We start from the raw sequence: 15,858 nt of genomic DNA on the forward strand, positions 1-15,858 counted from the left end.
GGATATTACTGCACATTGTGGGTCCCTTGTGTTAGTTAAGACACCCGAAGACATGCGTGGACATTGTGATCAAGACAGGCTACAGACACAAGCGTACATTTACAGTTGCATTTGTTTCTTAATGCTCTGTGCTTACCTGAATACTAGGCTGTGCTTCGTTGGTACTGACTTCTGTTCTTCATATAAACTTTAAAGCCCTACAGTACTTTGCTGTTCAGTGCTTTTCCTCTTGACCTTTTGCTTTTTGATAGTCCTCTGAAAGGGCTATAGCATTCTTCTACATTAAATCTTGCAACTCAGTGGGGGGGTTGTTGTTGAACAGAACATAATGTTAATCAAATACAAACTATTTGACTTTTTCATTGCTGACATTTTTAAAACAGAGAAGAGAGATGAGGTGGTATATTATGACACTTACGAAAGTATGGAAGCCATGCTTGAAAAAGAGGATACGGCAACATCTATACACTTGCAAAAAGAGGAGCTGCAAAAGTTACAGCAAAAAATCCGCCAGCTGGAAGCAAGGCGTGGACGTATTTCAGCCAAGAAAGCCTACCTCAGAAATAAGAAGGTATTATTAAATTGCAAATTTCTAGCATAATTAGCAAATTTAATAAAACTTCAAAAGGTTTCCTTTCCGATACAAGTTCCGAGTCTCCCACAATTTTCATGGATTATATTTACTACTTACTAAAAGTTGTTTTACAGAGTACCAAATACAATAGCATGTATTATTAAATTGATATAGTTAAGATTGAATTTACCTTTTAGCTTTAAAGGAACCTTTAATCACTTCGATGTCAACAAATAAACTTGTTTATATTAACTAATCGGAATACTTCCATGTAGAAAGTACATGCTAGAATGCATGTTTTTACAGAGAGTAGTTTTATATACTTGCAGAAGAGAATTTTCAAGAGTGTTTTCTCACTAATGAGTTCTATTTTCATTCTCTTACCTCATCCTTTTAAACTTATGTCATGTGTCATTGATACTCTGTATTCAGCAGATACATATGAAATCCAGTATATATTCTTAATTTGTAAAACTAGATGTGCTATTTAGGGCCTCTTTCCTTTTTCGTGCGTTACATGATTGGGATGTTGTGCTGAAAATTTTTTTAATATAGCGAGTGTTTTGAAACTGTGTATCAAGTGTATGTAAATATGTTCATTCCTTTTTTCCAGAATTACTTGTTTATTGTTCCCTAGCAGTTTGCAGTTACATGAATATGCATTATTAATAAGCAAGATAGCTTAATGAGTAGAATAGATCAAAGTTCTGAGAGAGCATTGTAATACCTGTTATAAAATAGGTTTCTAACCCATATTATATACTATAAGGCTATGCAGAAGTCTCAGTTGAGATGTCATTCTAGATTGGGATCGGGGGTTGGTGTGGTTGTATGTTCCCAGTCATGTCCCTTGATGTGGGAGATGACCCCTTTATATAAACAATTCTAGTAGATTGAGGGTAAAGTCTTCAGGTCTTGCCTCCCCTTCATAACTAATATGTCTATTTCTGTACCTGAATCTGAAGCATAACAGAGCAAACAAAACAGTAGTTCATCCATTTTATATTTTGGATTTTTTATATTTCTTCAGTCACTGTCCTGTCTCTGATTAACACAATATGGAGAAGACTGCAAATAAATTATTATAAAAGAAATGTCTCTTGTTAGCCAGTTATGGAAATTAGTTTGCTCAGAGTCATTGAGCTTGTTTTATGTGAGTTTGTAAAAAGAAAAAGTATCAAGAAGCTGGGCTTTTTAGTACTTTAAGGAATAGATCCTATCTGTCATCTTATGCTGATTAAGATAGGCTACATTATACTAGTTATGCTATTTTCTCCTGAAAAGACACTGCTGGCATCTTACAGAGTACACAAACCTGTTTAAAAGCAGCAGCCTGGTTGCTGTTCCTTATGTAACTTATGGGAGTGAACAAGTCGAGAAGCAACCCTGAAGCAGGAGTAGAGATATTTTAGCATGCCTTCTTATCTGCGTAATGAACTAGTCACCTTCAATTGGCTCATTTGTTTCAAGGTTATGCTATGATAAAATACCTTGTTTAAGTTGAAGGAATTAGTTCCAGGCTGTAACAGTAGTTGCAGGATGCCTACTTGTGCACTGAGACATGATGCAAGAGCTGTATATGGTAGTATTGCTCATCTGGGTCTGCATGCGGGAGTAATATAGTCATGTCTGCTCAACATTGTGCTGGAAGAAAGTGGCTATACTGCTTTCAGGACCTAACGTAATGTCTCCACGTGGAACTTCACTGCTGGACATCACAGCGCGGACATCACAGCGCTCTCAGAACTAGTTCCAGCTTTCTACTGATTTCATTGCCCAGCATAGCATTATCTGCATTTGGGTGCTGCAGTGAGATACTTAGCTTTCAGCTTCTAAAGAAATCACAGATTAGATTAACATGTATTTAAACTTTAAGGGGGAAATCAAAGATTTTTATTTGAACAAAAAGAATAGGCAGGATCAGTTGTTGTGTGCCATTTTGCAGCACTTGTTGGGCAGAAAAGGACATAGCCATTTTTGATGGATATTTATGTTAGAGGTATTTACTGTAGCTGCTCTTATTACTGCTGAATAACACAGAGCCCTACTAAGCTTAATAGTAATTACCTGAAAATGAAGACTCTTGTGGCTTTGATTCAAACATAAACAAGCTTTGTATCTTGAGTGACCATTCTAGTGATATTGCAAAACACTGTTAATGAACACTAATTACAGTGCCTAATGTGGGTAGTTTTACTTTACAAAACTGGGAGGAAAAAAGGGTTCTTGCTCGGAAGAGTTAGCAGTTTAAGTTAAGCATGCAGAACAAAGATACAGATGGGATGCAAAAGCAGACTCTAGATGGTGAGAATGAGCGCAGCGATGACTGAATGCTAAGTGGAGAAGAGAATGAGTTTTTGAGGGTGCATTTGGAAAGTACATACTATGTGGTAAATTCCTTTCTCCAAGTCTGTCTCTCTCAATTAAGAAACATTTATTGTTGAACTGAGAGTCTACTTAATGCTTTTCAGATTGTGTTCCTGACCATGCTTGTTTCAGCAAAATATCTTAGAACTGTAAACAAGTGTTCTGTTTTGGATTGGGCTGGTGAGGTTTTGGTGAGGCTTTTTCTTTTTCTTCTATTTTTTTTACCTTGTCAGTTCTGTAGTTGATAACAAAAAGCAAGGTGTGCATTAAGTGGTGTATATCACAGTCTGTGATATATTTAGAAATTGCAGTCCTTGCTTATTATTAAGTTCTTGGCAACTGAAGATTTCCTTAGGAGAATGCCTCCTTTCTAGAAGCAGATATCATGATTAAGAAAACAATAGGAAATTATTCTCTATCATTAGCTTTTATTTTTCAGAGGAGATCGTTTCATTATCCAGGTATTTGAAAATCTTTTCTGTTGAGGCAATAAAGCAGTGAAAGGGAATAAATTAGTCTGTGTAGAATAAGACTATATGTAATATAAATGTAAACTTCTGTGACTATAGTCCCTATAGTTAGGGACATGGTTTAGTGGGCATGGGGGTGTTGGGTTGACGGTTGGACTCGATGATCTTGGAGGTCTCTTCCAACTTTAATGATTCTATGATTCTATGATTCTATAGTCTCCACTTTGTTTTTCAGAAATTCCTTCCCCGTTTTTGCAGTTGATGCTTTTATTTTTTGATGAGGTTGACAAATAATTGTACCAAACTTTTATTTAGAAACTTTTGCTAAAGGTTTGTTAGAAACTTCATTCAGTTGTGATTTTGAATAACTGACACAGCATTTTTTAAATTTATGGTTTTACAGAGGTTGATGTTCTTTCACTGTACTACCATGAGTATAAACTCTTGATTATCTTTTTTTTTTAATACAAACCTATTTGCATTTGTTAAGCAATCGTTTCCTGATGTTCCTTTGTGTTGTTGACAGTGAGTTAGTTATTAAAAAATAAGATTTTAATAGCGGTCTCATTATTTTTCTTATTTCTTGAAAGCTAGATACGGATTTTTCATGAAGGGTGTTGCTGCTGTTATCCCAGTCTACCCCCTGCTGGCTGCACAGTAGTACAAATTAGGTTATCATATGGAACAAGCAGCTGTTCTATTAGGGAGCTAGATTTATAGCAAAGAGTAAAGGTAAAAAAGATGGTGTAGAAGGCATCTAGAAAAATATCTTTGGAAAAACAGAGTTGTGAGGAAACTGAATTATTTTACATCCAGGAAGAGTATTCCTCATCATGAGCAGATTGGGAGAAGCAACTGGTTGGTGAAGCTGTTTGGGGTATGTTCATAATGTGTGCTTTGACCTCGGAAGCTTCGTCACATGCTCTTGTGTCCATTTAATAGGACACCTTTACTACTTTGCAAGCCCACAGTTCAAAGCATATCCCATGCCAAAACAGATGTCATGTAGATGCAGTGACAGCTGGCATAGGGTTACTTGGTATGCTTTATTATTATTGTTGTTGTTGCATAAGGGCATAACTACACAGAACACTTATAGTAAAATACGGTTTCTGCACATACTGAGCTTACTAAATGAGAAGCTAACCTTTTAATTGGGTTGCTTTTCAATCTGAAAGCAAGGCTCACTGGAACTAGTTAAATATAATACCATGCAGATCTCTTTTACATATATTACATGTTACTAGTCTTAAACATGGTAGCTTATCCAGTGACGAGGGTTGAAATGGTTCCTCAGCTCTCCCTTTTTGTCTCCTTAATAGAAGAACAATTTGATACTGTGAAATCAGTCAGGTGATTAAAAGAGAAATGAACATTACTTCTTGATGCTCTCTCAGCTCCATACAGTTGGCCAACGTCTTTCTTGAAGTGTGGCTTTCACTGGACATAATGCTCCTGCTTTCCCAGTGCTGAGAATGAAGGACTACTTCACATGTGCAGCAGGCTGTATTCCTGCTCATACACCCAATTACGATGTTTTCTTTTTGTGCCAGAGTTTGTTGGTTTATGTTCAACTTGTCATCTGCCATAATCATCCAGATGATTTTCTTTAATGCTGCCACCTCGCTGTTTTTTTTCTTCCTCCTTTGTTTGCAGTCACTTAATCTTGTCTACAAGTAGAACCCTGCATTTGTCCCTATGAAACTGCAACCTTTTTTTTTTTTTAAGACCATTTCTGTAATTAGTTAAGATGATTCAGATTTCTAATCCTGTGCTGCAACATGTTTTCATCCCCACCTAGTCATAGAGGGATCTAATTACATTAAAGTAGGTTGTTTATTAGTGCAAAGTCAGTACCAAATATGTTTGGGTCTGGTTTATCGTCTTCACATGCTTAAAATATTTTTCATTATTGCTCTTATTCAGAAAGATTTAAATACTGATGCTAAAGAGAAAATGTTTCATGAAAGCGTGCCCCCCAAGTATCTATGAGACATGTCAAAAAAACCAAACCAAACCTAACATATGTTTTCTCATTATTTTATAATACTTTTTTATATCTCATAACATACATTCCTCATTATTTTAGAAGACCCTTAATCGAACTTAACACATAAATAGAGAAGGAACTATAAAGGTAAATTACTAGTAGTAGTACAAAAAGTCTTTCAGATTCTCTAATAATATTCTGAAGCTATTGCTGTGTCTTTGAAATGTAGAAATGAGGTAGTTTGTACTTTTGTAAATTAAATACAAATTAAATAGATTAACTTTTCCAGCTGTATTAATTCAACTCTTTTCATCAGGGGGAAAAAAACTCCACAAACAAACAAACATAAAACCCAGTAATGTTTAGCTATGTATGTACACCTCTGATGAAGCTGGGACAGTATTTCTGCAGAAACTTAAGCTCTTGTCAGAGTGTCACCTGTATACGGTAGCAACAGTGATGGTCTTACTGTTTAGAAACATTCAAGACAGCATGGTATTTGCAGGAACAATGGCTACCTTTTTATGTGATCACAGTATGTTCATAGCTTGTAGGAGAACGTAGCTTTTTCTGCATTTCCAAGTGTCCAAAATTGTGGGCTTTTCTTACCCTTCCCCTCCTTGTTTTTGTGTCTTTCTGCCACTACTGTAGTATCTTGCATCATGGCTGATTACTCCATCAGCTGCCCCAAGCAATGCTTTCAGTGGCAAAGCTCCTGTCTGGCTCCACCCAGTAAGTCAAGGTGACTGATACCTGGGAAGCCCATCGCTTTGGTATTCTTCTAGTGGCAGTCACGTGCCAAACTGCTTCCTAACACTGCCCCCTCTTACACAGCCATGAGATCTGTTTCTGACTACACATCCGACTTTGTTCTAGTTCTGTGTGGTGCTTGTACCAGGCCTAATTTCATTGCCCATACTGTCCAATTTCCTGGCCCTCAGTATTGTCCTATGAACTTGTCTTTCTTGTCGCTACTCTAAATTCCTGCACATGCCTTTTCTTTGTAACGGATGCTTAATTCTGTTCTTTTTATAGTCTCTACCTGAAGTTTGAGTGTCGTCCTGTTTCTCGTCATCTACTGTAACGGCCTGTTGTTGTTTGTTTTTTTTTTTTTTAACCTGTTCTTATCTGTAGGCAATGTAATAAATGCCTGTTTTTAAACCAGATGTTACAGGTGTGAACTCGGTATAATAAGTGAACCTGGTTGTGCATGCATAAAATTGTAACAACTTTATTAATGTTTGTGCTTGCAGATTGTACATGCAAAAGATGAACTGACACTTGTAAATGGGAAGCTGCCTAGTTGCATAAACAGAAATATGTAGTATATTTGAAAGGTAGTTATTATCCATGTATACAAATATATGGAGTTACACAAGGGTTTTATGAAGTATTTGACAAATTGGTGTTTGTTGCCACTTTTGTACTGGTATTGTAAAATAGACTTTTCAAGCAGCTGTTACTTGTGTATATTCTTTTGACAGTTAAAACTAATACGTTTGGGTTTGTCTATCTTCGTTTTGTTTCCATTTTATGGTTTTATCATAAATTAAATTAGCTTGGTTAAATTAGCTTGTCTAAGATAGGCTTTGTAATTTTTATTTTTTGAATTCTTAATGCTATTCGGCAAGTATGACATTATACCCTGTAAATAGATATTTGAAATTCATATTTTATAGATAACATTTTATGTCTCTACAGGAGATCTGTATCGCAAAGCATAATGAAAAGATCCAACAGCGTCACCAGAGTGAGGAAGAATACAAAATGCACCATACTGTTCAGCTAGTAAGTTTGAGTTTTCTGCTGTTGAGTTTAGCCTTTAGTTAATAACTTGCATTCCTCATTATACTTTAATTAGGAGAATATTCAGATAGTTGTTCTAAGAAGATGGTGTATATCCCTGACCTTTGCACCATGGATTTTTGTATCATACTATGCTGGTAAGGAAGAGTATATAGCTGTGTTAGGATGACATTGAACCCAAGCAAATAAAACAGTTCTTTAATGCTAGGTTCATAGTCTAAGTGATTACTGCTAGGGTTAGGCTGCATGCAGTTTGTTATCATGTGCACACAGATGATTCCAGACCTGTCATGAGTAAAGCATCAGATATGCTGAAATGAGTAAGGAAACCATACACATTTATTCTTGAATCTTAGTAAGCTTGTTTGTTATTTTTCTTCTTTCTGCAAAAGAAATCACTTGAATTGTGTTGTATAAAGATGTAGCTCCAGCTGTATGCTCCACGATTCTCTGCACAGTCTCATTGCAGAGAATAGGGTAGCTAGTCTGACTCTTGTGCTGAATACAATAGACTTTATGTTAAAGAATATTCAAATTATGGGCTAGGTCTTGGGAGCTGATATAGTATCAATATTTAATAAAGATCACTGACAAAGATGCATTGAAATCCAAGTCTCTAACTCAGGCTTCAATTAGATTAGTGAAAGTGATTCTATTTCATCCTTATACATTTTTAACATTGATACATTTGTTCGGGAAGTCAGCTGCATAATTTATTTTATGAAAAGGCTATTTGTGAAAGACAGTACATATTGGCATACTCTTTCAGGAACTTAGAAAAATATTATCTTTCTTTCAGTTCTTACAATAAGGCAAAGGAATTTGCTGTGTGGATTGTAGTCCATTTATCACTCTTAAAAATAAGACTTGACAAAGCTGAAGGTCTTTCTTGTCTGTCAAACACTACAGGGCTTTTTCGTTACTTATTTCATGGAGTTGCCCACTTGCATTGTATAAAGAACCTTATGCTAATTTTTTTGGTCTTTTTTCTGTTAATAATGTGACTGAAAATTTATACTATTACTGTAAAATAGGTTTTCAGCCACTGGTTTTCATGAAGAATTTTGAAAAGATAACCTCAAGGGTGTCCACACCTGAAACCAAATAAGAACTGCGATTTCACTATTCTTATTTAGAAACAAAACAAACAAAAAACCCCTTGAGTTTGAGACTGCTTCAGGAAAAGTTTGACCTCATTGCGTATGTAACATGCAGTTGTGGTGGTAGAACTGTCTTTTCTTCATGCTATAATATTTTCTTTATGTATCTCTTTTAACTTCTTTGCCCCATTGGTCTGTTGTTTTCTTTTCATCACATGCTTCTCTATTCCTCTTCACCTTTTCCTGTTTCCTGTCCTTACTATTTTTCAGACATGTTCTCTTCTTCCTCTCCCTAATGCATCTATACTTACCTCCTTCCAAATCACAGGAGTGTGCTCTTTATGAAGGACACCAGGCCACTAGCTGATTTTTGAAAATGGCAGGCAGGCAGACACTGCTTTTGTGTTGACTGAATGACAATAGAAGTTCACAAAAGTGATCAGAATTTTTAATTGTGATGATGAAGATGGGCTGTTAAAAGTAATACTTAATGCCCTGAGTCTTTTAAGAATTACAGCTGCTGTTTCTGCTCAGCATTTTTTCTTTATGGTCACCTGTTCTGTCACTTCTGATAACTTCTGAACTTGCATACAAAGACTTTTGCCACCTGATACCTAGCATCTAGTTCCAATAAATTTGACTGAAGAGTAGTGTTTTGTTTCAAAGATGCAGTAACTTTGCTGAAGTTTTCTGAAAATGGGTGACTAGGAGGTGGATCTAAATGTGTTTTCACTGAGGTAAGATCCCCAAACAAGAAAAAATACAACTGTCTTACCTGCAAGGAAGAGCTTCGAACCTTTATTGAAGTAAGATTACAGAAAATCAAGCTGGATTAAATAATGACAGCTTAAGTTAATTAAATACAAAACTTTCATTTATTGTTATAAATTACAATGAAAATGTTCACTTAATTTGCTCAGTATTCAAAATTTTGTGGCACTGAGTTCTGTGATTTCTTGCACTGCGAAAATACTAATATGACTTGTTTTAAATAGGCAACCTTTCAATTTGGACTGTCATTTTATTCTTGAAATGAGAGAAATGGATACTGGTTTGCTATCTGGCTAATTTATACCATTTTTAATTAAAGGGAGCTTTTTTTACTCTAATATTCTGTCATGTCTCTAGTTATTTCTCATCTCTCAAGGTAACAAGTCTTCAAGTGTTCCAATTTCAGATTGAAATCTGTCTTTACTGAGCTTTGCGCTTCTTTGAGATTATAAAACATGAAATGCATAATATTTTTTAAGGGGAAGACAAAGGCCAAGTTTTGAAGTTCAGAAATGTGTTTATTTGAGAAGTAGATTGTTAGGTAATTCCTAACAATTAGTAGAAGAGTTCTGTTAATTCATTTTTTGTCATGATGCTAAACGTAGCATTGGATGTAATATTTACATGTTTTCCATATATTTTCTCAGAAGCGAGATCAATTACAAGATGAAGAAGAAAGAAAGAGCTCCTGGGTTAGTCAGGAACGACAGAAAACACTGGACAGACTTCGCACATTTAAACAGGTAACAGAAGAAGAGTTGTTCTTTTCCAGCAGTTTCTTTTGCAAAAGAAATTTTCACTCATTCCAGGACTATACTACGCTATTAGCTATTCTCTTTCATCATATAATTAACTGTTCTTTGGAAAATTTACAACAAAATATGGCATTGGTGGTAAAGAATTTCTTTGGCCATTACACTCCCAGTGCCATAATAAGCTTCTGTTCATTCTTACATCTACACCTTGTGACAAGACACTTAAGCAAACGTTCCTAAAAGAAGTACAATCTAAATGGTGTTTCCCACAAAGAGCATTACCATCTGGCATACCCCCATTACCACTGATGCTAGAACACCTGCCAATACCTGCCCCTTCCTATTACAATGTAAATATCAGAAAATGGATAGAAGATGGAAGGAAGGGGAGAGAATAAGGAAAGGGGTGAAAGTGCAAGAAAACAGAGACTGTATTAATTGGTGAAGACTTTTTCTGGTTTTGCTGAATACATTAAGAAATATAGGTATGAGAAGTTTCTTTACTGGAAAGCTGTCTAGCTCAGCACTACACTCTTCATATCCTTATTGTTTGCAAGGCTTTTGAATTGCATAGCTTCTGTAAATTAGAGCAAATTTACTTATTTTAACCAGCAACTGTTAATGAGCTGACTTGATGTATGAGCATGTTTCTATTGTTATGATCTCTATTGCTTTAGGCCCACCACAGTTGTGTAAAATGTGTTAGACCAGTCTTTCAGAAGGAGTTCAAATTTTTGCATAAAAATGGCTATGGGTGAAACTAATATGGAAAGACAGATACTGAGGCAGAAAATTTAAGAACTAAATTAAAAATACTTCGGAAAGTTTCAAAATGTTTGATGTTTTCAAGAGATACCTTTTTAAGCAGTATGATTCACATCTAAGGCCAGTGTATTAGATCAGAGAGGACTTCGTTGCAGAGGGAGCCATTGACGAGTTTTAGAAAAGGAAAGCAAGAGGGAATTTTGAATTTTAGTTTTCAGAAAAAAAAACAGTTTTGAATGTACAGTCTGGTTCTTAGTGAGATCCTAATTCTAACCCATGTATATCCCTGACTAGACCAATCACATGTAAATTGTGGCTTAACCAAGAATAAAAATTAAGAAAAGGGATCATTTTTGCATAAAGGTGAGGATATATTTGCTTTGTTTTTACATCCAGAGCAAAAGAAATGAAAATAGCAGATGAAGTCTACTTGTCAGAAAGGCAAACCCTAACAACAGGTACTTAGTTAGTATCTAGAATAGTGCGTTGCATGTACTTACCTAATTGTCAATAACTTACTCACTTTAGCGGTACCCTGGGCAAGTAATACTTAAATCAACCAGACTACGGCTGGCTCATGCAAGAAGAAAATGTGCAGCCAGCTCAGTGTCCTGTGTCAATCAGCCTCAATCTTTGCCAGCAACCATACAAATCCAAGAGAAAAGCGAAGAGGTGGAATTGGAAAATGCAGTTCAGCCTTTGCAAGTGCAGGAATCCACAAGCTTAGAACAACTTCAAGATATCTCGTTACCTCCCAATGGTGTTACCTCTGAACTGCCTTATGTTAGTACTTCTCCACTCACCAGTAACGAGCTTCAACCAGACACTGTTACTGTAGTACCGCTTCCACCCCCTTTGCCTCCACCACCTCCACCTCTGCCTCCACCTTTGCCCTCCAAGGAAGATGCCACCAAATCCTTAGAGAAAAGTGATGGCTTTGTAAAACGTCAGAGTGAGGAGAAAGGAGTCCAGCACTCTTCTGGTGTCCCACCAGCACATCTGTTTGATAGCAGTCAGCTAGTCAGTGCCAAGAAGAAGCTTAAGAAGACTGGTGATCTAGAGGGTTTACAGAGGAGGAGAGGTAATATTTTCATTTCTGTGTATTTAATTGTAATGCACATCAATTCCTCTTTTGAATTGCTCTATAGACAAGTGTATGCTGTGATTAATTTATAATTATTAATGGGAAAGTTGTTAAATCCTTTTCAGTTGACAAATGCCGGCAACTCAACCAACTGTTAGGACCTTTACGACAGCATGCGGTATACTTGTTCAGTTAGACAAAAAACACTTGTGAAACTGATTTTACAATATACCACGTTAGACTAGCTAGAAAATGGAGCTAAATGTTGCCTAAAAGAATCTTTTCCTATCTAGTTTACAGCAGCGCTGCAAATACTATATGCTTCACCTGAGGGTGCAGTGTTTTTTTTAATAACAGAATTTTCCATAATTTATGACCTAATAAAATGGATACTTGTCTTGGGACATAGGAAACCTTGAGAATGCTATCTTCAAGGTTTCTTCAAATTTTCATACAAAATCCACAAACCCTCCAGTACCGTTGAGAGCTGAGTAAGAATATATACGTTTAACTACAATTGGAAATGAAATCTGTAATCATTCAGCAAAGCATGTTAATAAATAATTAAAAGATTAAAAACTTCTTTGGAAACTGAGAATGAATAGAGCACAGGGCTGAGCTGGGAGATCTGTTGGTTCTTGTTGATTCTGTGCTACATGTTTTTAATGGTTTATCCTTTATCCCATATATAAAATGGAGAGAATGGCAGCCATTTTTATAACGGTTTATAACACCAAATAATCCTGGTGTTTCAGTGAAACATGCTATATTGGAGCTAAGTTTTTATTTGAAAATCAGAGATGGGATTTTCAAAAGCTCTCAGCTGAACTGTTTTACTGGAAGTCACTGAGAAAAAGTACCTTGAGTGGGCCCTGATTCACACTGCTGTAATATGGCTTTAATAACATTTTATTAAAAATTCTATCTGGCTCTGGCAATTACAACTACAGAAAATATCCCTCCATTGACATTTTCCCTCATCCAGATAAAATAAAAATTAGAACTGTCTTCATAATCAGACAGAAACAAGACTGTTTCCTTTAGAATTGTCCTTAAATGACTGAAAACCCTTGAAACAACTGCATAGTTACAGAATTCTTAAGCTCTTACAAGCCTTGCAAGTCGCAAGTACAGTGTCTTAAGTTCATTATCAGTTTTGATGCTGCTGTGCTCCATTTTTCTTTTTCTGTAGTCCTAGTGTTTATTTCTCTGACACCTGTTTTATCTTGCAATCTTACATAAAGCATGTATTGTGTGTGCAATTTAATATGCATCATAAAATGACAAATATAAAATCAAATTATATCACCCCTCTTAAGAGTATTGTTAATGTCTGCAGCAGCACTCTACCTGCTGCTCTCTATTTCCTGAGATGTTTCAAGTCTCTAAGTGGCTTCAGAAATTTGTCTCTGTATGACAGACGAGTGTTTTACAATCCTTCCTTCCTTCCTCCTTCAAATGTGCAGCCTTGTATTCTTCTTTTATTTCTCTTTTCCTCATGTCTATTCCAACTGTCTGGGCCATTAGTCTGATGGACAAAGCCCACTCATAAATGCAAACCAGGTTTTAAAAATGTATTCTACAATATACAAAAAAGAACTGGATATGGATATTCATCTATTGATTGATATGTGCTGCACATTGTATGTGCGAGTGTATGCAAGCTATTTCAGACTGTTGTACTTTATCATAATGCATTCTCTGGGACAGAGATCTTACCTACTTGTAGCTCTTCAAAGAGCCAAAGCCTGACTTTCATTTCTGCAGAGAACTGGTTTCAAATTGGTGACAAAGGAAGGATTTGTCATAAAGTCTTAACTCTTACTTCTCTGTTTTCATTAGTTACAAAGGAATTTATATAGGCACACTGTGACTAGGTGCTAATGCATACACGAATCCAGAGAAGCAGGAAAATGCATGCTGTTGCAGTTGACTATACTGCTGCTTCCCTCACTCCCATGTAGTAATAGTCATACAGTAGGTAAAATGAGCCACAAAATGCAAGTGCTGAGAATGGACTACACAATCCAATACTTAAAATACGTACTCATTACCTGAGTTTCAAAGTCAAGAAAGATAATGTAATAAACACTTCCATTGTGTTGGATTTATTGCAGCTATTTTGATTTTCCTGACTGCAAACAGGAAAGCCATCTGGTTCAAAAAGTTTTACTACCTGCCTGATAGGAGGTTAAGTGGTTTCAGAAAATATAATTGTCTGTATAAACCAGTTTTGACCTGGTAATAGGGAAGATAAATTTGGAGGCTAAAACAATAGTGGAGCTACCATTATACTTATGGTATGGGACTATCACATTAATAGTATGCGGCTACTTCTTGGTCTGTAGGAAATATAAATGAAGACTCATAAAATGTAGTAAAAATAATACTGAAGGTCTTTTGATTTACTGCAGTGAGCTCCCCGATGGATGAAGTGCTGGCTTCCTTGAAACGTGGCAGCTTTCACTTAAGAAAAGTTGAGCAGAGAAGTCTCCCTCCTTTTCCTGATGAAGATGATAGCAATAACATCTTGGCACAGATCAGGAAAGGGGTGAAACTGAAGAAAGTGCAGAAAGATGTTTTGAGAGAATCCTTTACAATTCTGCCTGATACTGACCCTCTGACAAGGAGCATCCATGAAGCATTGCGACGAATTAAGGAAGCATCACCTGAATCAGAGGATGAAGAGGAGAGTTTGCCTTGCACAGACTGGGAAAATTAACCTGTAATTAACCTACATTTAAAAAAAATATTTCTTCAACACTTTTGTATAACAATAGCAGCTAAGCCTCAGGTTGCGCATTCTAGGAGACTTAGTATGAATGTGACTAAACTGTCTGATGTCCAGCGTGGTAAAACATGCACATATGAATTTAGTATCACTGACTTTTCAAAGAATTTAAGGTTTATAGTAAGGAAAACTTTTTTTAGGCAACGTCTTAGCCTTTTATTGTTTGAATACTTTTGCTGAATATTGACAGGACTGCTCCTATAAAAAGCTCTATTTTATTTAGTAAATTTGAAGGGACTGTTTGCAGCTTACCAAAAAGCTTTAAAAAGCTTTTAAGTAACAAAGCAGCACAATCACTCTTGGACACACCTTGTACGTATTTTCTAATTACTTCTGGCCTTGTAAAAATTCAGCATGTTTATCACTTCGGACTGAATAGCTCCAAGTGAAGGACAATTAGATTTGACTGCTGAACACATTGAAATCTCATTGGTTACCCTGTGTGACTGACTCTATGATAGCTTGGTTTCAATCTGTAAACTCTCTGACTTAATTGAATTTCCAGACTATAAACAGTAAATATACAAATATAATTTATACTTCTGCTACTCCTATGAATCCCATGAACTTGCATTATACTAAGCTACAGTGCTTGAAAGTACAGATACTAGACTTCAGCAGATGAAGTTGAATGATTTCAGAACAAACCAGAAATTGTCAAGAGATTAGTTTTCAAAACTATGGCCGCATCAGTAGCACAAACAGCATACAGCACTATTCTTCTGTGGTGGTTCTTTTCTGCTACTGGCATGTGAATGAACGTAAATCTCAATGAAAGCTCCCACTAAACTTAAAATTTGGAGGAAAGAGAGGTATGACAATCTGTAAAGAATTTAAAAATCTGTTTAGAAATCAAAGCTATTTCAAGAGTATGGAAGATATTTATAATCCTTGCAACACAGCTAGCAGTAGGAAAAAGATAACCTTTCTGGATGTTTACAATCAGGCATTTATACCCTGGTTAGTTATTACCATAGCTGGAGAGTTACTATTGATGAAGTGCTACAGCTGTTTAAAAAGTGATGGTGACTTAGCACATCATCCTGCTGCATGTTGTTGTGATTATGAAATAGTATGTCTCAAACTGTTCCATTGGTATGCTATTTTCAAATAATAATGTTTAAAATTTTGAAAAAGGAAAATAAATGTTGCCTTTATTTCCTCATGAACTAGCCATTAGCCACACTAATGATTTAATACTGTTTAATTATGACATGCTCCTTCTATTCCATACCAAATGTACTGCTAGTTTTGGAGTTGAAAATCCAGGAGTGGAGGTGTACTTAACTCTTGCTGAAACTCAAAGTGAAAATAATTTTGCTTTGATGTAACTTTTTTCTATTACTTGCATAACGAAAACTCCCACTACCAACAGCCCTTCAGAA

General features: G+C 36.0%; 1 protein-coding gene across 1 annotated transcript in view; it reads left to right on the forward strand.

Moving 5' to 3' along the window:
- Nucleotides 1-15,626, forward strand: part of JMY (junction mediating and regulatory protein, p53 cofactor) — a 70,342-nt gene extending 54,716 nt beyond the window's left edge. Inside the window, exons 6-10 of the mRNA XM_009327257.1 lie at nucleotides 384-571; nucleotides 7,103-7,189; nucleotides 9,726-9,821; nucleotides 11,127-11,679; nucleotides 14,097-15,626. Coding sequence (XP_009325532.1) covers nucleotides 384-571; nucleotides 7,103-7,189; nucleotides 9,726-9,821; nucleotides 11,127-11,679; nucleotides 14,097-14,404 — 1,232 coding nt within the window. The 3' untranslated portion in view covers nucleotides 14,405-15,626. The remainder of the gene's footprint in view (nucleotides 1-383; nucleotides 572-7,102; nucleotides 7,190-9,725; nucleotides 9,822-11,126; nucleotides 11,680-14,096) is intronic.
- The last annotated feature ends 232 nt before the right edge of the window (nucleotides 15,627-15,858 follow it).

This window comes from Pygoscelis adeliae, unplaced genomic scaffold, assembly GCF_000699105.1.
Source record: "Pygoscelis adeliae isolate BGI_AS28 unplaced genomic scaffold, ASM69910v1 Scaffold26, whole genome shotgun sequence".
Lineage (NCBI taxonomy): Eukaryota > Metazoa > Chordata > Aves > Sphenisciformes > Spheniscidae > Pygoscelis > Pygoscelis adeliae.